At 36.2% G+C, this 23,160-nt stretch overlaps 1 protein-coding gene across 3 annotated transcripts in view; it reads left to right on the top strand.

Annotated features, from left to right (window-relative positions):
* Bard1 (BRCA1 associated RING domain 1) overlaps positions 1–23,160 on the top strand; it is an 88,534-nt gene that overhangs the window by 18,236 nt on the left and 47,138 nt on the right. For all 3 annotated transcript variants that reach the window (XM_020151781.2, XM_020151780.2, XM_074071659.1), the window contains 2 exons: positions 3,198–3,346; positions 12,413–13,371. In XM_020151781.2, coding sequence (XP_020007370.1) covers positions 3,198–3,346; positions 12,413–13,371 — 1,108 coding nt within the window. The remainder of the gene's footprint in view (positions 1–3,197; positions 3,347–12,412; positions 13,372–23,160) is intronic.

Below are 23,160 nucleotides of genomic sequence, written 5' to 3'. Positions count from 1 at the left end.
TGCATATTTTAGATCTTGGATTTCTTTATTGAGTTTTTGTTTGGATGACCTATCTATTGATGATAATGGAGTGTTAAAGTCTCCCACAACCACTGTGTTGGCATTTATATATGCTTTTAGGTCTTTCAGGGTATGTTTGATGAAATTGGGTGCGTTGACATTGGGTGCGTACAGATTGATGATTATTATTTCCTTTTGGTCTATTTCCCCTTTTATTAGTATGGAATGTCCTTCTTTATCTCGTTTGATCAATGTAGGTTTGAAGTCTACTTTGTCAGAGATAAGTATTGCTACTCCTGCTTGTTTTCGGGGGCCATTGGCTTGGTAAATCTTCTTCCAGCCTTTCATCCTAAGCATATGCTTATTTCTGTCGGTGAGATGAGTCTCCTGTAAGCAACAAATTGTTGGATCTTCTTTTTTAATCCATTTTGTCAAAAGGTGTCTTTTGATGGGTGAATTAAGTCCATTAACATTAAGTGTTAGTACTGATAGGTATGTGGTGATTCCTGCCATTTAGTTGTCTTAGTTATTTGAAGGTTTGATTGTGTGTACCTAACTTGATGTTACTCTCTACTGTCTTGCTTTTTCTTATCCTTTGGTTTGGTGCTGCCTGCCTTTTCATGGTTAAGTTGGGTGTCACTTTCTGTGTGCAGGATCCCTTGCAGAATCTTTTGTAATGGTGGCTTTGTGGTCACATATTGTTTTAGTTTCTGCTTATCATGGAAGACTTTTATTGCTCCATCTATTTTGAATGATAGCTTTGCTGGGTAGAGTATCCTGGGGTTGAAGTTATTTTCATTCAGTGCCCGGAAGATCTCACCCCATGCTCTTCTTGCTTTTAATGTTTCTGTTGAGAAGTCTGCCGTGATTTTGATGGGTTTACCTTTGTATGTTACTTGTTTTTTTCTCTCTTACAGCCTTCAGTATTCTTTCCTTAGTTTCTGAACTTGTTGTTTTAATGATGATATGTCGTGGAGTAGTTCTATTTTGATCTGGTCTGTTTGGTATCCTGGAGGCCTCTTGCATTTGTATGGGAATATGTTTCTCTATTATTTTGTTGAATATATTACGCATTCCCTTCGCTTGCACCTCTTCTCCTTCTTCGATGCCCATGATTCTCAAGTTTGGTCTTTTGATGGAGTCAGTGAGTTCTTGCATTTTCTTTTCACAGGTCTTGAGTTGTTTAATTAATAGTTCTTCGGTTTTTCCTTTAATTACCATTTCATCTTCAAGTTCTGAGATTCTGTCTTCTGTTTGTTCTATTCTGCTGGATTGGCCTTCCATTTTGTTTTGCAGTTCTGTTTCGTTCTTTTTTCTGAGGTTTTCCATATCCTGGCATTTTTCTTCTTTATTGTTGTCTATTTTTGTCCTGAGTTCATTTATCCATTTATTCATTGTGTTCTCTCTTTCACTTTGGTGTTTATACAGTGATTCTATGGTTTCCTTTATTTCTTCCTTTGCTTTTTCAAATTCTCTATTTTTGTTGTCTTGGAATTTCGTGAGTGTCTCCTGTACATTTTGGTTGACCCTATCCAGTATCATCTCTATAAAATTCTCATTGAGTACTTGTAGTATGTCTTCTTTTAAATTATTCTTGTGGGCTTCATTGGGTCCTTTGGCATAGTTTATCTTCATTTTGTTGGAGTCTGGATCTGAGTTTCTGTTCTCTTCATTCCCCTCTGGGTCCTGTACTAATTTTTTGCTGTGGGGAAACTGGTTTCCCTGTTTTTTCTGTCTTCCCATCATTGTCCTTGGTGTTGTTACTGTCCCAGTACTGTGTGTAATTAAGTATTTTCTAGCTTGTAATAATAACAATGGTAATATTGAGAATGGAAGAGTGAGCTGAGATGGAAAGCAAGAAGTTAAAGAAAAGGGGAAAACAAATATACAGACAAGAGGGAGAAAGCAGAACAAGGTATCAGACAAGAGAGTTTCAAAGGTATAAACAGGGAGTGTTAGTGTACTAATCGACAGTAAGCTGGTCCGCGTCTTCCCACGCCGTATGCGCGCCGGCCACTGGCGGCCCTGGGGGCCCTCCTCGTTTCTCCGTTTAACGTGAAGTGAAGATTCTCTGCACCGGCTGGAGATGTGGAGGGGTCAAAGTTATGCCTTTTCTCAGTGATTATGCCTGAAAAGTGTGTCTCCAGCGTCTCTCCAAGATTTCCCTATAGGAGGGTCGCTTTCTGCCTCTAGCCGCCATCTTGGAATCTCTCATAAACTGTTAATCAAGTTAAAGTCTTGACTGCAAGCACCCAAATTTACAAGTTTCTTTGCTAAAGAGATTGGCATTTATTGAACTGGATGCTCTCCAAGGTCTCTCCTGGCTACACTATGGGTTACAGATTCATCTTCAACTCTTTTTGAGTTAGTTCAGGAGTCATGCTAAGAGCCAAGGATACAAAAATTAGAAATGCCACAGGTTTTGTCAAAATAGTTAATATCCTTTGTACAAATAAATGAGTGGGTCAGTATAGTGCTTGGGGGAGATGTGACTTTTACCGTCTTTATGTTTCCCAATCCTGCTTGAACCGATCTGGTGAGGCTAAGGAAGAGTAGATTTAAAGGTTCATGGGTGGGCTTTAGGGGAATTGTGAACTACTTCACTCCTTTTCATCAAATTTGTGAAGGGTATGTAATTCTAAAATTTAGGAAAACCTTCTGTCTTAACTGACACTATACCACTTAAACAACAGATAACCTGAGGTAACTGAGTCTACAGGCTATAAAGCTATTTGAAAGAGCCAAAAATCTTCTTTCAAATACTACTTTAAAGCCCTTAGACTCAACAAAACAAAAAAATAAATGATGCTTTCTTAGTCTCTTTGCACTAACTTTAGGTATTTCCATGAAGCAGAGCATTAAGATTTAGGATAAGAGAGGTTGAGATGCATGGCCACATTGTATTAGATACTCTTTACATTTCTCTCTGTACCCTCACCCTTTAGAAACTATAGATTTGTCTGCAGGGAAAAAATTATGCAGACTGATGCCAAGCCAAGTAAAGTCTCATCATTTTGCAGCTTTAGATTTTATGTGTGTGTATCATACTCTCTAAAGCATACTTTTTTAACAAGTATTTTACAATTGACCATTACATGTTAGAGACATCTCTGGTTTATTTACTCCTGTTTATACTCTGTTGTTTAATTTTTGGTGTTCAGATTCTGCTGAATGTGTTTTATTTAATTCTTTTTAAGTGATTGTGTAAGCGACTGCATTGGAACAGAGTGTCCAGTATGTTACACCCCAGCCTGGATACTAGATGTTAAGATGAACAGACAATTGGACAGCATGATCCAGCTGTGTAGCAAGCTTCGAAACTTGCTACATGACAATAAGCTTTCAGGTGAGAAATGTCACTGTCTCTTTTAGTTAAATAACTGATGGATTGATATTGATCACATAAAGAACATAGAAGAGCTACCTGGAATTCTGAGTGACGTGTTGAATTTTAAGATATGTAGTGGTTTTTTTTTTTTAATCATTTTTGAGAAATGACAGGAAACAGACGATTAAGTCTAACTCTCTTATCTTATAGATGAGATACCCAGATCCAGAGAGGTCAAGTGGTCTTACCTGCCCTCATGTATATAGTTAGTACTAGAAGCAGGGGAAATGGAGCCTATTTCTGATTGTCAGTCAGAGACTTTTTTACTACTTTACACTGGCTGCCTTTCACACTTGGGATAATTTGTGTAGAATATATATAGGGTAGTGATTTTTTCCATACTAGTGCTTAACTCACTTAAATACATTTTTGCAAGATAAAATAAAAGTCTTCCATGAATCACTTTTCTAGACTGAATTAATTGGATGAGCACATTTTGAAAGGCAAAATTTAATATTCATTTTCTTTATTTAAATGGGGACTAATGTTTTTCAAATTGTTTTTTATACTGTGTATTAACTATATCTCTTCCCATTGTGCTTTCTGCTGAGAACTAATTAGCTGTGAAAAGAAAGTAAAATGTTTAAGTCTTTATAATTGGATATTGGAGTTGTCTTTTTATTGACCAGATCATATCATTTTAGCATGTGCTTATAGGAATATCTTTTCTTGCCTGGCAGGATGCTATGAATGATTAATAGTGCTAATATAAAATTGTTGCATTTCAGTTTTTATATATTGTGTTCTTTGACTTACGACATGATGGTGTTATTGTCAGCTACTAAACATGAAGTAGATTGAACAAAATAAAGAAATAAGACAAATACTTTAAGTCTGTTGACCAGAGGCCATATTTTTTTTTGATTTTTAAAATTTTTTTGTAGAACTGGGGTTTGAACCCAGGGCATTTGCAAAACAGGAGCTCTACTGCTTGAGCTACACATACAGTCTAGCTCTGTATTTTTAAGAAGAATTTAATGTGTAGTCTATCAAAAGTTTCCATTTTATTATCTGGATCATTATATGAGACTCCATTTTTTAATATTAAAATATGCTATAATTGATATGCTTATTTTCAGATGTAATTATACACACAAATATGTGTATATATATATGTACACATATATTTTAAAATCTTACTTTAAAAGAGAATATTGTGGATATAAACCTCTTTTAAAAATAAAATGAAATTTTTTGTCATTAGTTCATCTGAACTCATTTCTTCCTAAAAGGCAATGCTTGATAGTGTTTATTTTCTAGTCGAAAGGATTGCTGTGTGATCTGGCTCCTCCAGCTCCCCATAGATTGAGAACTTTGGATCAATACAGGGATTCCCAATCCAGGGTTTATGCATGTTTGCAGTGTACAGAACTGTGGGTGTGGAAGCCAGTGAGGCCCTTGAGTTAATGGTACAGTGTGAACAGTGTTCATGTCTCTATGAGAGTGGCTTGCATTGTATTCTAAAGGTATGTAATTCATTTGGATTATTGGCCATGAATTGAAATTTGGAGTGTTACTTTGAGACTGTCCTGATATTTTGATTTGTCTTTCCTTAGTTACGGTGTAATAATGTAAATGATTACTAGAGATGCTTTAACAAAATGGAGGGTGGCATAAGTAAGAGAAATATTATTGTGTCACAGTTCTGGAGCTGCAAGTCTGAGATCAAAGTATTTGCAGGGTTGATGCCCTCTGAGGTCTTTGTGGGGGCAACCTTTCCAGGCCTATCTCCTTGGCTTATAAATGGCTATCTTATGTTCACCTCATGTCCTTTTTTTCAAGAGGGCTTGCATCAAATTTCTCTTTTTTGCAAGATCTCCGTCATATTGGATTAATCCTGCGTCCTATTCCAGTATAGCCTCATTTTAACTAATTGAATCTATAGTAAGTAACCCTGTTTCCAGATAAGGTTACATTCTGAGGTACTAGGGGTTAAGGCCTCAACATGGGAGGAAGCAAGAAGGGAAGTATTAGGAAATGAGTGGAAAGACATAATTTAACCTGTAAAAAGTAAATTGACATTTTTAATGGTGATAAAATGGGAGGAAGTCAGGGTAACTTTGTTGGCTGTCTGCCATCAGTTATGGCATGTTGGGTTACCACGTACTTGAAGTACAAAAAGGAATAGGTAGACTCCTAGAAATTTTACTATAGTGAATATTTGAATCATTAGTGTACTTTTCATATTTTATAGACCATGGAATAGGAAATGGTCTATAGGAAAACTGAGTTTCAAACAAGGTTCAAGGTATGATCTGAGACCTTTCAGAATATGATCTTTTTCATATAAGTAGAGGTGATAGTGGAAGAATTATGGTAATTTATTTTCCAAAGGCTATTTTGTGTTTTCATTATTTTAAGAGTAAAATGAGAGCTCTGTGGGTTCTATTCCCAGCACCACAAATAAGGTAAAGTAATATCAATAATCATGTTAGTTCTTACATAGTTAGGATGAATTGGTGTTTAGCTCTTTTAGATAGCACATAATCAGAATTTTGGGGCTACAGGGACTTCTTTAATTCCCTTATTCTGTAGGCGAGAAGATTGAGGACCCAAGTTGTACAGGGCTGTCACTTTGGAAGTTTCTTGTGTATGTTTTTCTGTTTGGAACAGTTTTTTTTAAGAGTAGACGTATTTGTTATGATTGAATTGAGTCGCATAAAAATTGGTAGTGCTATAAGTAATTCATATGTTGGAAATTAAACTTAAAATAATTTTTGAAATTCTCAGGTTTTTGTTAACATGATTCATTTTGTAATGGTGACATCCTCCTTTGCTCTCTTGTTAGAAAATACAATAATCTAGAGTATAAGCATGCTGAAATATATCCACCTAGATGCATTAATTTCCATGGTACACAGATTTTTCTATTTTAATATAAATTGCACTGTCATCAGCTTTACCTCCCAGAGTCCTCCCATCCTTGAAGGGTATTTTGGATTTTTTTTTCTGGAGCATTTTCCTTTGCTTATTTATATTTTATCTATTTATATATTTAATGTTGTCCTTTTGTGTATTTTAGTAAATACTTAGAACTAAGGTGGTATAAGGTGAACTACACAATATTTGGAAAGAAGCAATAATTGGGAACAAACTATAGTTGATCCTCATTATAATGAGAATAGAAAATATCTCATTATAAGATAAGGGTGTTAGACTAAGTGATTTCTGAAGGTCCAGTTCCAAAATTGCAACTTGGTTAAATGATCACATGTTGAAAATGATAAAGTAAGTGGAGTGGTTGAACATCCCTCACTTTATCTCTTTTAAAAAACCTTGTAGTTCATTATTTATCTTCTACATGAACCTGGTTACTTGCATTTATTATAATATTTATAATTACTATAATTGAGATGGGCAATTAGATAGAACTTGGCAAATCATGGACATGGTATGTGGTGTGTAGGATATAAAGAAGCCTGATTTACAGTAATATGTGCTAAAATGAGCTGCTAAATACTTTAGATTTTTCTCGGTTCAGTATACTTTAAAGAGAGGAGATTGTCAGATTTTTCCAATGGCCATTTATGAATAATTTTACCTTATTCTTATAATATAAACTGTTTTCTACTAATATAGTTAAACTTAAAAGTTTTTGTTTTTCTCCTCAACTTCCTCATTAAATCAGACCTTGCAGGTGCTGGTCAAGTTTTGTGGAACTTGTTGGTGTTGGTGACATTAAAAAATACTTTGATTATGCTTTCATAGGATTGCAGTTTTCCTTTTTGTTTTCTGGTTTAGAGAGAGATGCTGGTTCTTTTGAAGTGATTACATAGTGTTTCATATAGGCTGTGACTTTTTATAATAGATGAAGATGAGTGTTTGAATAGCTGTGTTGCTGTTTTTTTTTTTTAAGTTGATCTAAATACTTAACTTACAAAATAATCATTCTTCAGTGAAGGCATCAGTGTTACACAGATGGTAAGCAAGTACTTTCCTTTGATTTTTTTTTTTTTTTAATAAGGGACTAGTTAGTGAAAGAGATCTCTCAACTTCTGTTGTGAAACCTGTAGTAGACAATAATTTCAAAGGCACACAGTGTACATCATTAGAATCCTTTGATGTCATTAATGATAGTGAAATCACATTTTCTAATTGCTTCTCTTTTCTATGGTTTATTAAATTTTAAGAAAGAACTTGGCAAAGCAGCTCTTTAGTAACACATGTATCACTGTTCCTTGATTTTTTGTGGTGTACTCTTGTCTGAAGTATTTAAATTTAGAGAATAGGATTCTTTTAAATGTCATCATTAAGAAATTTATCATAAAGAGGAAGGACCAATGTTTTTCTTTATAATATGAAAATGACAATTTGTCAAGCTTAGAAGCATTCACCCGTACAAATGTCTGTAGCTGTTAATAGAATGACTTATGTTCAAGCTGTAGTGTTGTTTTGCTTCTCACAGCTTTATCTTAAATATGCTGCATAAAATTCAGAATATACTATCATGTTTGTGGTTGTGGTCCTAGCTTAGTTATACTAAGTTAATTAGAATCTTGTTGAGAAAAGTTATTACTACACAGTGATTGGTAAAATGATTGTGTACATATAAATCACATAAATATGTATTTTCTTCATTTACTCCTTGGTAAGTTAGGAAATATGTAAAACTGAGTATGAAATTTGTGGTCTACTATATAGAAGCTGTAATTTTCATTTAGATGCTGAGTTCTACATTTTGTAAGTATTATAAACACTGAGGATATAAACGTTTAAGATCTGACTTGGTTTTAGTTGAAAATGTCATCTTTATGTTTAAAAAATAAATTTAAAAAAAATCAAATTCTAGTTTTTACAGACTACCCAAGGATTAATCTTTAAGTCTTTGTAATCTCAAGTCTTTCTTAAAAAGTAATCCTGGTAACATTTCATTTTGACCTTTCCTCTAGACTTGAGATTATATCAGAAATGGCTTGTTTTCAAATCTGCTTATCACTGCAAAGAAAAGAACTTGTCTTTTCCCTGGTAGATCTGATGGGACTTACGTACCCAGGAAATACAAGGTGAAAGAACAGACAAAGGAAGTGATTCTGAACTTCAGAGAATCAAGATTTGAGTTAACAATTAATACTTTTATGTTGGTAAAACAATAAAACATAGTGTTTTGTGTGAATAAAAAAATGACTAAGAGGAAGTGAAAATTATTTGCTAATATGCTTTTCTCTTGCTGATATTTTAAGAACTGAGAATGAAAAGAAATTTTTTCTCAAAAACAATAAAAAAATTAAAATTACATGCTGTCTCTTGAATATTAAAAGTTCTTGAGGATAATAAGTACATTTGAAAAATTTATTTCATACACAGTGGATGTTATCAGTCCAGAGGAATAAAGTGCACAAGTGATTTTCTTCTTAAAATACCTCATGTTTAGAACTCTGTTCTGTTAAAAGTTATCTTTGGTTCTGTAATATAAGAAAGTTTTTATACAGAGTTTTCCTTAGCTTTAATGAGAAGTGGCTTCTGAGGAGGAAAACAAGTTCAGGTCATTTCTTTCTTTTCTTTTTTTGGTGGTACTTGGGTTGGAACTCATGCCTTCACACTTGATAACTTGGTGAGCAGGCCCTCTACCACTTGAGTCACTCTGCCAGCTCCGCCAGCCTTTTTTTGTGATGGGTTTTTGAGAAAGGGCTTGCAAACTGTTTGCCCAGGCTGGCTTCTAACTGTGCTACTCCTGAGCTCTCCTTCATAAGTAGCTAGGATTACAGGCATGAGCCAATAGTGCCTGGCTCTTTTTTCTTTTTTCAATATGACAAATAAAAGGTGTTCCAAGTAGCCAAGATGGTCAGAGGAGATTAGTAAGTCCATGTTAATGTGGAAAATGATAGGCTATATGAAATCATTTGTTAATTACTAGTATTAAAACCTTGTCAGGTTGTTGTTTTCCAGTTTCTTTGCTATTCTTGTGTTTTAATAACTGAATTGACCTCTTGATAATCTTTGTGTGGAAAGAAGACCAATAGTTAGGAAGTTACGAGACTATGCTCTTTTGTTTTCAACTTTGGTTTCTCATTTTTAAAATGAGAAAATTGCACTAAAGGACCTCCAAGTTTTCTTCCTTAGTTATTTTGTTTTGTTTTGTTTTGGTGCTGGGGATTGAATTTAGGGTCTTGAGCATTCTCCCATTGAACTATAGTCCTGCCTTTAAAATTAATTCTAACCTCGCACTTTGTTAAAATTGACAAGGCTATCAAAGAATTTATTCATCACTATTTACAGATTATTGTCTAAATGTTCACTACTGTGTTTGACCTGGGTTGGTTTATATGAGATGGAGGGAGAAGGAGAATTTTAAGATTTTTTTTTTGTGAGGCTAGGGGTGCAACCCAGGGCCTTGTACATTTAGGCAAGTACTCTACCACTAAACTATGTTCTCAGCCCCAAGATAATTGTTTTTTTTTAAAGAAAATGAATGGACTCAAAGGCTGAAACAAAGTAAGGCAACTTGAAAGATAATGGCTCTTAGAAAAGTGATTTGTACAATTTGTTAGGGAGGAAGAACTTTTCCTTTTCCTCTTATACTTTCAGCATAGAGTGGATGAATTTAACTGAACAAGGATAGATTAGCAGGCAAAAAGACATAGGGAGAGTTCACAGAAAAACGTGACTGACTCTCCAAATAAGTAAAGATTGGGGGTTTGTATCTAAGTTAATTGTGAGGGAAAAAGACTCCTGTGAGAAGGACAAATGGGAGAAAAGAAAGTTTGCAGTAAAGTTTGTTTGTGCAAGTAGGAGTGGTCTTCCCTGTAATCTTTTCTTTCTGTTAGTGGGAGTGGTCTTCCCTGTATTCTTTTCTTTCTGTTAATGAGTTTTTGGAGAGGATTATGGCAGCCTTACTCCCAGTAGTTTGTTACTGTAGTCAGATAAGAGACCCCCCAAAGGCTTCTTTCTTCATTTGCTCAGTGTATCTCTTTAGTTTAAAATAATCTTTAAGCCAACTCTGGTAGTCTGAGTTGGTGCCCATCCCCATACTCACCTCCCCCAACCATAAACTCTGAAGGAAAAAAATTCCTCCCTTCCCTGCCATATCCTCAGTGCCTCACACAGTAGAAGCTCAGTTGACATTTAGTGAGTGAATGAGTGGGATCTTTCAATGCAGATCTTACTCAGACTCAGTGAAGAGAAAGGATATGTTTTATGCTGCAGAAGCAGTTGAAGAAGTTCCATTCCTAATTTGCTAAGTCTTTTTGTTTTTCATTTTAAAGTAATTTAAAAGACTTTTTTTGATTGTTTTGAGAAGGGGTCTCATTGTGTAACCCAGGCTGGCCTTGTGACTCAGCTTCCTTAGTGCTGAGATTGTAAGACTGTGCCACCACGCCCAGCTTAAAAACTTTATTTTTATAGAGCAATTTGAGTTCACAGCAAAATTGAGAGGAAATTAGAGGTTTTTCATATTCCCCTGCCCCGTATATGCATAGCCTCTCATATTATCAGCATCACCCACTAATGTAGTGTATTTGGTACAATTGGTGAACTATGAACCCACAGTCCATAGTTAACATGTGGTTCACTTTTCTATTCAAAGTTTGTTTGTTTATTTATCGTGAAGCTGGGAATTGAATTTAGGGCCTTTTGCTTGCTAGGTAAGCACTCTACCATATGAACAATACTCTCAGTCCTTTTTTTGCTTTCAGTGTGTTTCAAATAGGGTCTCCTGTGAATTGCACCCAGGTGGGTCTTGAACAGAGATCTTCTTACCTCTACTTGTCAGGTAGCTGGGATTGCAGACATACATCACCATGCCTAGTTTATTTTTGTAATAGTGTCTTGCTAACTTTTTACCCAGGCTGGCCTCTCTGTCACCCAAGTAGCTGGGATCACAGTGTGTAGTGTGCCATCATGTGTCATTTTAAAAATTGGTCATATACAGGGTATTGTGTGATGATTTTATACATGTATAAATTCGTAGATCAAATCAGGGTGATTAGCATTTCTTTCTTTTAGCCATTAATCATTTCTTTGTGTTAGAACTTCCAAATTCTTCTAGCTTTTTATTAAATGTATCATAAGTTGCTGCCGAATATAGTCACCCTACTATGCTGTAGTGTATGGAATTTACTCTTCCTGTCTAAGTGCCTTGATACCATTATCTGTGTCCTTCTACGTTTACATATACACTATACCTAGCTTCTGGTGATTATTGTTGTATTCCCTATTTTTATGAAATCATCTTTTTTTTTAGTTTACTCACACTGCAAGAATGTCCAGTGTTTGTCTTTGTGCATAGCTTATTTCACTTACCATAAGGTGTCCTCTAGTTCTATCATGTTCTTGCAAATAATAAGATTGTACTATTTTATTTAAGACTGAATAATATTACATTGTGTGTATACTACATTTTCTTTGTCCATTCACACTTCAGGTAATTCCATACCTTATCTATTGTGAATAGTACTTCAGTAAACATGATTGGGTAGTTATCTCTTTGATACACTATTTTATTTCCTTTGGAATAGTAGATAGATAATGGTAGTTCTATTTTTATTTTTTTATACTAAGTGTTAAAAAATGAATGTTGGATTATCTTAATTTTTTTCTGTATTAAGAAAATCCATATAGTTTTCCTTAAGTTTGTTGGCATAATGAATTATGTTGATTTAGCTGAAAATACCTTTTTAAATACTATGCATAAATTAATACTTTCTGCTTATTAAATCCCACATTGGTCCTTTCTTCTTTTCCTTTATTTTCTTCTAGTATATTTTTTCTCCATAACCCTTTTTACATACTGTATATTTTTCTTATTTTTCTGTCTATCCTCAGTGGGATGTAAGTTCCACATTTTATTCTGTGCTTTAGCTCATCTCCAGAACATTGTCTGGCACATGTAGGATCAGTAAGAATTTGTTGAGTGAGGGAATATCTACCTGCTCTTAAGGAGTCCATATAGTTTAGGAGTGGAGAGAGGGACACACAAATAAAAGGTGGTGACACACGTTAGGAGAAATGTAAGCAAAATTCTATGAGAACTCAAGGTAGGAGAGATTAAGCCCTATAACATTTTTTTTCCCTTTTTTTTTAAATCAGATTTGAAAGAAGATACATCTAGAACAAGTTTATTTAATGATGCAGAAAACAAGAAGAATTCAATAAAAATGTGGTTTAGTCCTCGAAGTAAGAAGGTCAGATACGTTGTGAATAAAGTTTCAGTGCGAACGCAGCCTCAAAACACAGAAGGTGGAAAAGTTCAGCAAACCTCAATGTATGAATTTGTTTCCACAAGTCCTCCTGCAGTTGCTTCTAAGAAGCCTAAAAAGGCTTCCAAAACACCTGCAAATAAGGCAAAAAAGAGATCTCTAGATGAAATTAACCAAGAATGGAATTTAGATACAGAAAAAAATGTTGGTGAACTTGACTTCAAAGAGGAATGTAAAGAAAAGCTGGTATCCTTCTGTAGCCAACCATCTGTTATCGCTAGTCCACAGATAAATGGTGAAATAGACTTACTAGCAAGTGACCCTATAACAGACTCTGAATGTTATGGAAGCCCAACTGATGTCTTTTTAACATTGGCTGAGCATATAGAGTCTCCAGACATTGAGAGCAAGAATGAAGTGATTCCTGAGAAGGTCTGTGAAAATGATCTTACTTCTAACACATCTTTGCCATTAGGTCATAATGGAAAACGTGGATGTAGCTATAGACTTTCCAGTCCCATTTCTAAGAGATGTAGAAGCAGTATTCCAAGTACTAGTTGGAATTTTGTTAAGCAAAAAATAGCACTTACAGAAAACATACCATTGCTTGACTATTCTTCAGTACCTTCAAGCAAAGTTAAAGTTGATGGCATGTTCAGGAGGAAAAACAGTAATGTATCCGATGACTCCATTAGCCTTTCGCCATGTACACCACCTGCTGCACTGAATAGTTCAACTTACAGACGAATGATATCAAGCCCCTCCACAATGAAACTTTCACCCAGTAGCCTTGTGGCTAGAAAGAGAAATCATAAAGGAGAGACTTTGCTGCATATCGCTTCTATAAAGGTAGGATGCTTACTCTGAAATAAAATCTTGGAATGACACTGTTATTTAGCTTTCTGTTCAATAACAAATACCTGAGACAGTCAGCTTGTAAAGAGAGAAAATTTATTTGACTTACAGTTTTGGAGATTTTAGTCCATGAAGATTGTCCCTCTTGCTTTGGACCAGTTGTAGCATATCTTGGCAGAAGTGAATGTGGGAGTAAAACTATTTACCACATGGTTGTGAAGTAAAAAAAAGAGGAAGAAGGGGCTGGAGTTCCATTATCCCCTTCAAGGGTATGCCCTCAGTGGTTTGAAGGCCATCCACTCACTAGGCCCCACCTCGTAAAGTTTCCATTACCTCCCAGTGCCATCATGCTGGCAACCAGTCCTCCAACACATGGGTCTTTGGGGGGTATTGAAGATCTAAACTACGGCAGAGCCCAACTATAAAGCAGTTTCTTTGAGATTTGTAAAAGTGACATTAAGACTACGAGGATGTTACGACATCTATGGATTTCCTTTGAACTAGAGAAACAAAATTCATAGTAGCTCCCTGTCTTACCTTTAAAGCAATGGCCCTGGAGCCTGGGATGAATAGTGAAGTGACTTTACCAAGTGCTTTTGCTGTTGTCTATTTTTTGTTCAGTTTTCATTATTTGTTACCCATTCTTCCCATGCATTATGAATTTAGGCCATTGGTGTGCTACTGCTGGCAACAGTTTTGTATAGCAAAAAAACTTGAGGCAGTGTGAGAGGAGACAAACTTCTGTCTGTTCTTGATACTCCTAATAGGCACTGCTAGTATCTGGGAGGTTGAAAGATGTAGTCTGTACATTTGACTATCAGAAATGGCTCCTGTGGTTCACCACAAAGAAGTTGGTCCATGCCCCACAGTTGGCCATTGCTTTTACTGGCCTGCTCATTGAAGTTAATTCTCTTTAATTATTGCCTCGGCACCTGGGATGGCAGGCAGTGTTGTTCTTTGGAACCTGGCCCATTTTCTGAGCATGAGGTGCTCTTGCAGTGATTAGTCTTTGAAATTGACACAGCATTACCCATGAAAGGGAACAGGAAGACCATAGCTTCCTGCTCTGTGGCTTATGCAAGTGCTAGGAAAATATAATGCAGTGGGGCTTAGCCTAAGGTAGGGTAGCTTTTATATTCTCAGTGACTTAGCATTGTTAAATCACCCAGGAAATCTTTGGGTCTTTTGGATAGATAGAGAACTCTAAGAGGTCTGGAAGGAACACATTGGATGCCCCCAAACATAAGGTTGTTGAGCAACATAAAACATCTGGGATGAGCAGCAGTAGACATCAAGTGTGGTCCAGTGGTTTCTCTGTTTTTGTGTGGAAAAAAAGGAAAAGCAAAAAAATGAGCTTCTTCCGATTGTTGGTTTTTTTTTTTTCCCTCTTGCTTTTCTTCCACATTAATGTAGAATACTATTGCCAGTGAGGGGAGTGAGAAACCTGCCATCGTCCACATGCCAGGGATTATATGTTCTTTAGATAATTAAAATTTTTGGAGTTGATTTGATTTCTACAATGCATGGCTTATAAAAAAGCAAAGCTTTGGATAATTTCAGTTATTTATATATGCATATCCTATACACACACAGCTATTACAATCTTAGTGTTAACAGTGTTATTAATGCATTATAGACATAAGTAGCTAGTGTTTTACTGACAACTATACAAGAATGTAGGCTGCTTTAGTTTTTTTTTTTTAATTTTTATTTTATTCATATGTGCATACAATGTTTTGGTCATTTCTCCTCCCTTCCCCCACCTCCTCCCTTACTCCCCCCCCCACCCCCTCCCTCTTTCCCCCTGCACCCTTGACACCTGGCAGAAACTATTTTGCTCTTATCTCTAATTTTGTTGAAGAGCGAGTATAAGCAATAATAGGAAGGAACAAGGGTTTTTGTTAGTTGAGATAAGGATAGCTATACAGGGAGTTGACTCGCATTGATTTCCTGTGCATGTATGTTACCTTCTAAGTTAATTCTTCTTGAACTAACCTTTTCTCTAGTTCCTGGTCCCCTTCTCCTATTGGCCTCAGTTGCTTTAAAGTATCTGTTTTAGTTTCTCTGTGTTGAGGGCAACAAATGCTATCTAGTTTTTTAAGTGTCTTACCTATCCTCATACTTCCTTGTGTGCTCTTGCTTTATCATGTGATCCAGGTCCAATCCCTTTGTTGTTTTTGCCCTTGATCTAATGTCCGCATATGAGGGAGAAGATACAATTTTTGGTCTTTTGGGCCAGGCTAACCTCACTCAGAATGGTGTTCTTCAATTCCATCCATTTACTAGCAAATGATAACATTTCATTCTTCTTCATGGCTGCATAAAATTCCATTGTGTATAAATACCACATTTTCTTGATCCATTTGTCAGTACTAGGGCATCTTGGCTGTTTCCATAACTTGGCTATTGTGAATAGTGCTGCAATAAACATGGGTGTGCAGGTGCCTCTGGAGTAGCCTATGTCACAGTCTTTTGGGCATATCCCAAAGAGTGGTATTGCTGGATCATATAGTAGATCAATGTTTAGCTTTTTAAGTAGCCTCCAAATTTTTTTCCAGAGTGGTTGTACTAGTTTACATTCCCACCAGCAGTGTAAGAGAGTTCGTTTTTCCCCGCATCCTCGCCAACACCTGTTGGTGGTGTTGCTGATGATGGCTATTCTAACAGGGGTGAGGCGGAATCTTAGTGTGGTTTTAATTTGCATTTCCTTTATTGCTAGAGATGGTGAGTATTTTTTCATGTGTTTTTTGGTCATTTGAATTTCTTCTTTTGAGAAAGTTCTGTTTAGTTCACTTACCCATTTCTTTATTGGTTCATTAATTTTGGGAGAATTTAGTTTTTTAAGTTCCCTATATATTCTGGTTATCAGTCCTTTGTCTGATGTGTAGCTGGCAAATAGTTTCTCCCACTTTGTGGGTGTTCTCTTCAATTTAGAGACCATTTTTTTGTTTAGCAGAAGCTTTTTAGTTTTATGAAGTTCCATTTACTATGCTATCTCTTAGTTGCTGTGCTGCTGGGATTCTATTGCGAAGTTCTTGCCTATACCTATTAATTCCAGAGTATTTCCTACTCTTTCCTGTACCAACTTTAGAGTTTGTGGTCTGATATTAAGATCCTTGATCCCTTTTGAGTTAATATTGGTATAGGGTGATATACATGGATCTAGTTTCAGTTTTTTGCAGACTGCTAACCAGTTTTCCCAGCAGTTTTTATTGAAGAGGCTGTCTTTTCTCCATCGTATATTTTTAGCACCTTTGTCAAACACAAGTTGGTTATAGTTGTGTGGCTTCATATCTGGGTCCTCTCTGTTCCACTGGTCTTCATGTCTATTTTTGTGCCAGTACCCATGCTGTTCTTATTCTAATTGCTTTGTAATAAAGTTTGAAGGCGGGTATTGTGATACCTCCAGCATTGCTCTTTTGACTGAGAATTGCCTTAGCTATTCATGGCCTCTTGTGTTTCCATATAAAGCTAATGGCAGATTTTTCAATCTGTTTAATGAATGTCATTGGAATTTTGATGGGAATTGCATTGAACATGTAGATTACTTTTGGGAGTATCGACATTTTTACTATGTTGATTCTACCAATCCATGAGCTTGGGAGATCTCTCCACTTTATATAGTCTTCCTCAATCTTTCTTCAGAAGTTTATAGTTTTCCTTGTAGAGGTCATTCACATCCTTTGTTGGGTTTAAACCTAGGTATTTGATCTTTTTTTGAGGCTATCGTAAATGGAATTGTTTTCATATATTCTTTCTCAGTTTGTTCATTATTAGTGTATAGAAATGCTAATGATTTTTCTATGTTGATTTTATAGCCTACTACCTAGCTATAGCTATTGATGGTGTTTAAGAGCTTCTGAGTAGAGTTTTTTGGTTCTTTAAGGTATAGGATCATGTCGTCTGCAAATAGGGATATTTTGACAGTTTCTTTACCTATTTGTATTCCTTTTATTCCTTCTTCTTGCCTAATTGCTCTGGCTAGGAATTCCAGTATTATGTTGAATAGGAGTGGAGATAGTGGGCATCCTTGTCTAGTTCCTGATTTTAGAGGGAATGGTTTCAGTTTTTCTCCATTAAGTTTAATGCTGACTGTAGGTTTGTCATATATAGCTTTTATAATGTTGAGGTACTTTCCTTCTAGTCCTAGTTTTCTTAGAGCTTTTATCATGAAATGGTGTTGGATCTTATCAAAGGCTTTTTCTGCATCTATTGAGATGATCAAGTGGTTTTTGTCTTTGCTTCTATTAATGTAGTTTATTACGTTTACTGATTTTTGTATGTTGAACCACCCCTGCATTCCTGGGATGAAGCCTACTTGGTTGTGGTGAATAATCTTTTTGATGTGTTGTTGAATTTGGTTTGCCATTATTTTATTGAAAATTTTTGCATCAATGTTCATTAAGGAGATTGGCCTATAGTTCTCCTTTTTGGAGGTGTCTTTGCCTTGTTTTGGGGTAAGTGTAATACTGGCTTCATAAAATGTGTTAGGTAGTTTCCTTCCCTTTCCATTTCGTGGAACAGTTTAAGGAGGGTTGGATTCAGTTCTTCTTTAAAGGTCTGATAGAATTCAGGAGAGAATCCATCAGGTCCTGGACTTTTCTTTTTGGAGAGACTCTTGATTGCTGCTTCAATTTCATTTTGTGTTATAGATCTCTTCAGGTGATTAATATCCTCTTGGTTCAGTTTTGGGTGATCATATGTATCTAGAAATCTGTTCATTTCTTTAAGACTTTCGAATTTATTTGGATATTGGTTCTCAAAGTAGTCTCTGATGATTTCCTGGATTTCCCTGGTGTTTGTTTTTATCTCCCCTTTTGCATTCCTCATTCTACTAATATGGGTTTTTTTTCTCTCCTCATTTTAGTCAGGTTTGCCAGGGGTTTGTTGATCTTGTTTATTTTTTCAAAGAACCAACATTTTGTTTCATTAATTCTTTGCATGGTTTTTTTGGTTTCTATTTCATTGATTTCAGCTCTTATTTTTATTATTTCTCTCATATTTGTTTTGGGATTTGCTTGTTCTTGTTTTTCTAGGAGTTTGAGATGTATCATTAGGTCATTGATTTGCAGTCTTTCAGTCTTTTTAATATATGCACTCATGGCTATAAACTTTCCTCTCAGGACTGCCTTAGCTGTGTCCCATAGGTTCCTGTAGGTTGTGTTTTCATTTTCATTGACTTCCAGGAACTTTTTAATTTCCTCTTTTATTGCATTGATGATCCACTCTTCATTAAGTAATGAGTTATTTAGTTTCCAGCTGTTTGCATGTTTTTTGTCTTTACTTTTGTTGTTGAGTTCTACTTTTACTGCATTGTGATCATATAGAATGCATGGTATAATTTCTGTTTTCTTATATTTGCTGAGGCTTGCTTTGTGCCCTAAGATATGATCTATTTTGGAGAAGGTTCCATGGGCTGCTGAGAAGAATGTATATTGTGTAGAAGTTGGATGAAATGTTCTGTAGACATCAACTAGGTCCATTTGATCTATTGTATATTTTAGATCTAGGATTTCTTTATTGATTTTTTGTTTGAATGACCTATCTATTGATGATAATGGGGTGTTAAACTCTCCTACTACCACTGTGTTGGAGTTAATATATGCTTTTAGGTCCTTCAGGCTATGTTTGATGAAATTGGGTGAATATAGGTTGATAATTGTTATTTCTTTTTGGTCTATTTCCCCTTTTATTAGTATGGAAAGTCCTTCTTTATCTCTTTTGATCAATGTAGGTTTGAAGTCTACTTTGTCAGAGATAAGTGTTGCTACTCTTGCCTGTTTTGGGGTGCTATTGGCTTGGTAAATCTTCCAGCCTTTTGTCCTAAGCCTATGCTTATTTCTGTTGGTAAGATGGGTCTCCTGTAAGCAAGAAATTGTTATGTTTTCCTTTTTAATCCAGTTCATCAAATGGTGTCTTTTGATGGGGAAATTAAGTCCATTAATAAAGTTTTAGTACCTATAGGTATGTGGTGATTCCTGTCATTTAGTTGTCTTTGTTGTTTTAAGGTTTGATTGTGTGTACCTAAGTTGAGGTTACTCTCTACTTTCTTGCTTTTTCTTTTCCTGTAGTTTGGTGTTGCCTGTACTTTCATGGTTATGTTGGGTTTCACTCTCTGTGTGCAGAATCCGTTGAAGAATGTTTTGTAGTGGTGGCTTTTTGGTCACATATTGTTTTAATTTCTGCTTATCATGGAAGACTTTTATTGCTTCATCTACTTTGAATGATAGTTTTGCTGGGTAGAGTATCCTAGGGTTGGAGTTATTTTCATTCAGTGCCCAGAAGATCTCACCCCATGCTCTTCTTGCTTTTAATGTTTCTGTTGAGAAGTCTGCTGTGATTTTGAAGGGTTTACCATTGTATGTTATTTGTTTTTTCTCTCTTACATCCTTCAATATTCTTTCTCAGGTTTCTGTATTTGTTGCTTTAATGATAATACGCCATGGGGTATATTTATTTGGTCTGGTCTGTTTGGTGTTCTGGAGGCCTCTTGCATCTGTATGGGAATAGATTTCTCTAGATTTGGGAAATTTTCTGTTACTTTTTTGTTGAATATATTACGCATTCCTTTTGCTTGCACCTCTTCCCCTTCTTCAAAGCCCATGATTCTCAGGTTTGGTCTTTTGATGGAGTCAGTGGGATCTTGCCTTTTCTTTTTTACAGGTCTTGTTGTTGTTTAACTAATAGTTCTTCAGTTTTTCCTTTAATTACTAATTCATCTTCGAGTTCTGAGATTGTGACTTCTGTTTGTTTCATTCTGCTTGATTGGCCTTCCATTTTGTTTTGCAATTCTGTTTCGTTCTTTTTTCCGAGGTTTTCTATATCCTGGCTCGTTTCCTCTTTAATGTTTTCTATTTTTGTCCTGAGTTCATTTATCTCTTTATTAATTGTGTTCTTTGATTCACTTTGGTGTTTATACAGTGCTTCTATGGTTTATTTTATTTCTTCCTGTGGGTTTTCAAATTCTCTATTTTTGTTGTCTTGGAATTTCGTGAGTGTCTCCTGTACATTTTTGTTGACCATATCCAGTATCAGCTCTATAAAATTCTCATTGATTACCGGTAGTATTTCTTCTTTTTGATTGTTCTTGTGAGCTTTATTGGGTTCTTTGGCATAGTTTATCTTCATTTTGTTGGAGTCTGGATCTAGTATCTGTTTTCTTCATTTCACTCTGGTTCCTGTAGTAGTTTTTTGCTGCGGGGAAACTGGTTTCCCTGTTTTTTCTGTCTTCACGTCATTGCCCTTGGTGTTGTTATTGTCCCTGTCCTGTTGCAATTAAGTAGTTTCTAGCTTGTAATAATAACACTGGTGATATTTAGAATGGAAGAGTGAGATGGGGTGGAAAGCAAAGAAGTTAAAGAAAGAGGGAAAAACAAGTGAACAAACAAAAAAAACCAAAACAAACAAACATAGAAATAAAAGTTTCAAAGATATAAACAAGGAGAGAGTATACTAAGGAACAGTAAGCTGAACAGGCATTAGAGAGACAGAGGATTGAGAAAAAAAAATAGAAATAAAAAAATAAAAATTAAAAAAATAAAAAAATCTCCAAGTTCAAATGCAATAAAATTTCAGTCTTAATGATTTTTGTGTTAGTCCCTTATCCTGCAGTCCTGGAGATAGTGACTCAGAAGTAGTTCTGTTGTTGTCTCATCAAAGGGGAAAAAAACCAAACAAAACAAAACAGAAACCCCCACAAAGCGTCCCAAGTTCAAATACAATACAGTTTCAGTAAGGTTTTCAGCATGCAGCTGTAGTTCTGTTGTTTCCTCTTCAAAGGTAGGGAGAGAAAAAAAAGAGTCTGGAGACAGTTCTGTGAATGGCTATCTGTGGCTGTGGCTCACCTGCCGGCTGCTGTCAGCCTGCTGTTGCTGGAGGCGTTATTTATGCAGATCTCAGGAGTGAGCTCAGCACTCACCTGGCAAGCAGGCTTTGTTTACTTAGAGTTCTCCTGTGCGTGAGCCTCTGCTACAAGCTTTCCTGTTTCCTAGCACACTGGCAGAGGTGACCCTGCACCAGCTTTCTCAGGCCAGCATGTTTATTTACAGTTCTTGTGGGAAGTGGGCCTTCGCCCCTCTCCTGTGGAGTTTTCCTCCCCCTGCTCCTGGTTTTCCGCTCCTGGTTGCTGGGCGGGTGCTGCGGCTCCTGCCTTCTCCAGCCGGCTTGTTGTGAGGGATTTACACTCCCCGCCTTTGGTGCTCAGGGCGCCCCGCCCTCTTTGCTGCTTGTCTTTTTTGTTGTTATTGCTTATTATTCAGTTGTTTTTTCTTTTTCCCTGGGTGGGGGTCGGTCTGTCCAGGGGGCTATGCTTAGCTGGCCCAGGGTTGTCTGTGGGAGTACTGCATGCTGCTTAGCTCACCTTGTGGTCCACGTCTTCCCAAGCCGTCTGGGTGCTGCTGTCTGTTGGCAGCACGGGAGCCCTCCTGGTTTCTCCATTTAATGTGAAGTGGGAATGTTACACGTGGGCTGGGGGTGTGGAGGAGTCAAAGTTTTGCCTCTTCCTAGTGGTTTTTCCTGTAAGGTGTGTCTCCAGTGTCTCTCCAAGATTTTACTTTAGGAGGCATGCTTTCTGCTTCCTCCCTCTAGCCGCCATCTTGGAATCTCCTGTTTTAGTTTTTATGGTTTGCTTTTTGGGAATTTTCAGAACACCAGGCAACCATCTACTTATGCTGATTGAGAATTTTTCTTCTCAGTATAAGAATAATTTATCTTTAGTAATGAGAACCTCTAGAACCTAGAGTGCAGGCCATGGTTTGTTAAACTATTTCTTAAGGAGGTGAGTAGTAAATATTTTCAGCTTTGTAAGGCATACAGTTTGTTATCACAACTGTTTATTTCTTAGGTCTTAGAGCAAAGCAGCCATATGTAAACCAATAAAAGTTTACATATAAATTCAGGTGGCTTGCCCATAGGCCATAGTTTGCATTCTTTTGTTGTAAGCATGAAAAAAAAACCCAGAATAGAAAAGACAGGAAAAAATAGTGGCATGATGCTGTCTTGCTGAATTTTTTTCATAGTTATGTTCATGATTGCTTTATAGACTTTTTTCACATTGTTAGTTTATTAGAAAAAGTCTGGCCAGGATTCGAAGTATTCATTTTGTTCTCTTAAACTTAATTATCAGCTATTACTATTATCATTACGTAACAGGTTCTAATGTAGTACCTTTAGAAAAGTTCATCAGTTTCCATTGTTTTCTTTATGTCATAAATTAATACTAGTATTCTTTTTTAAAAATTTTATTATGCAGCAGAGTGTGGCGGTTCCTGCCTGTGATCCTATTACTGACACAGGAAGATCTTGAGATTGAGGGCAGCTTGGGCTACATAGCAAGACCCTGTGTCAAAAATTCATTCTCCCTCCCAGCCTCCCCACCCCTGCACCCCCTCCAAAAGTTAGTATGAGCTAAATATATACCACACCTATGTTTAACTTAGCATTGTTAGGGTCCAAACCCAGGGCCTTGGCCTGCTAGGCAAGCCCTCTACCAAGGAGCTACATTCTCAGACCCTAAGATTTATCTTAATAGTCTTAGTAAATAAATGTTTGGGGGAAAAAAAGTGAATTTGTCAGTATAGTTAATCTTTGTAGAAATAGTTTTTGTTTTTTTCTTATCCTAATTTTCTCATTTGTGGCCAAGAATGAATAGTCTGGGTATACTAGAAAACCAAATATGGCAATTCTGCTGTCTCATTGATGTTTTGTACCCACCTACTTTGGGAAAGGATTTGAAGGGGCTTTAACGTTAAAGCTACCATAAAATGGAACAAGGAGCAGGGAAAG

Source organism: Castor canadensis, chromosome 4, assembly GCF_047511655.1.
Source record: "Castor canadensis chromosome 4, mCasCan1.hap1v2, whole genome shotgun sequence".
In the NCBI taxonomy this organism is placed as follows: Eukaryota; Metazoa; Chordata; class Mammalia; order Rodentia; family Castoridae; genus Castor; species Castor canadensis.
Note: the sequence above shows the minus strand (reverse complement) of the source record. Positions and strands in the feature narration are given on the sequence as shown.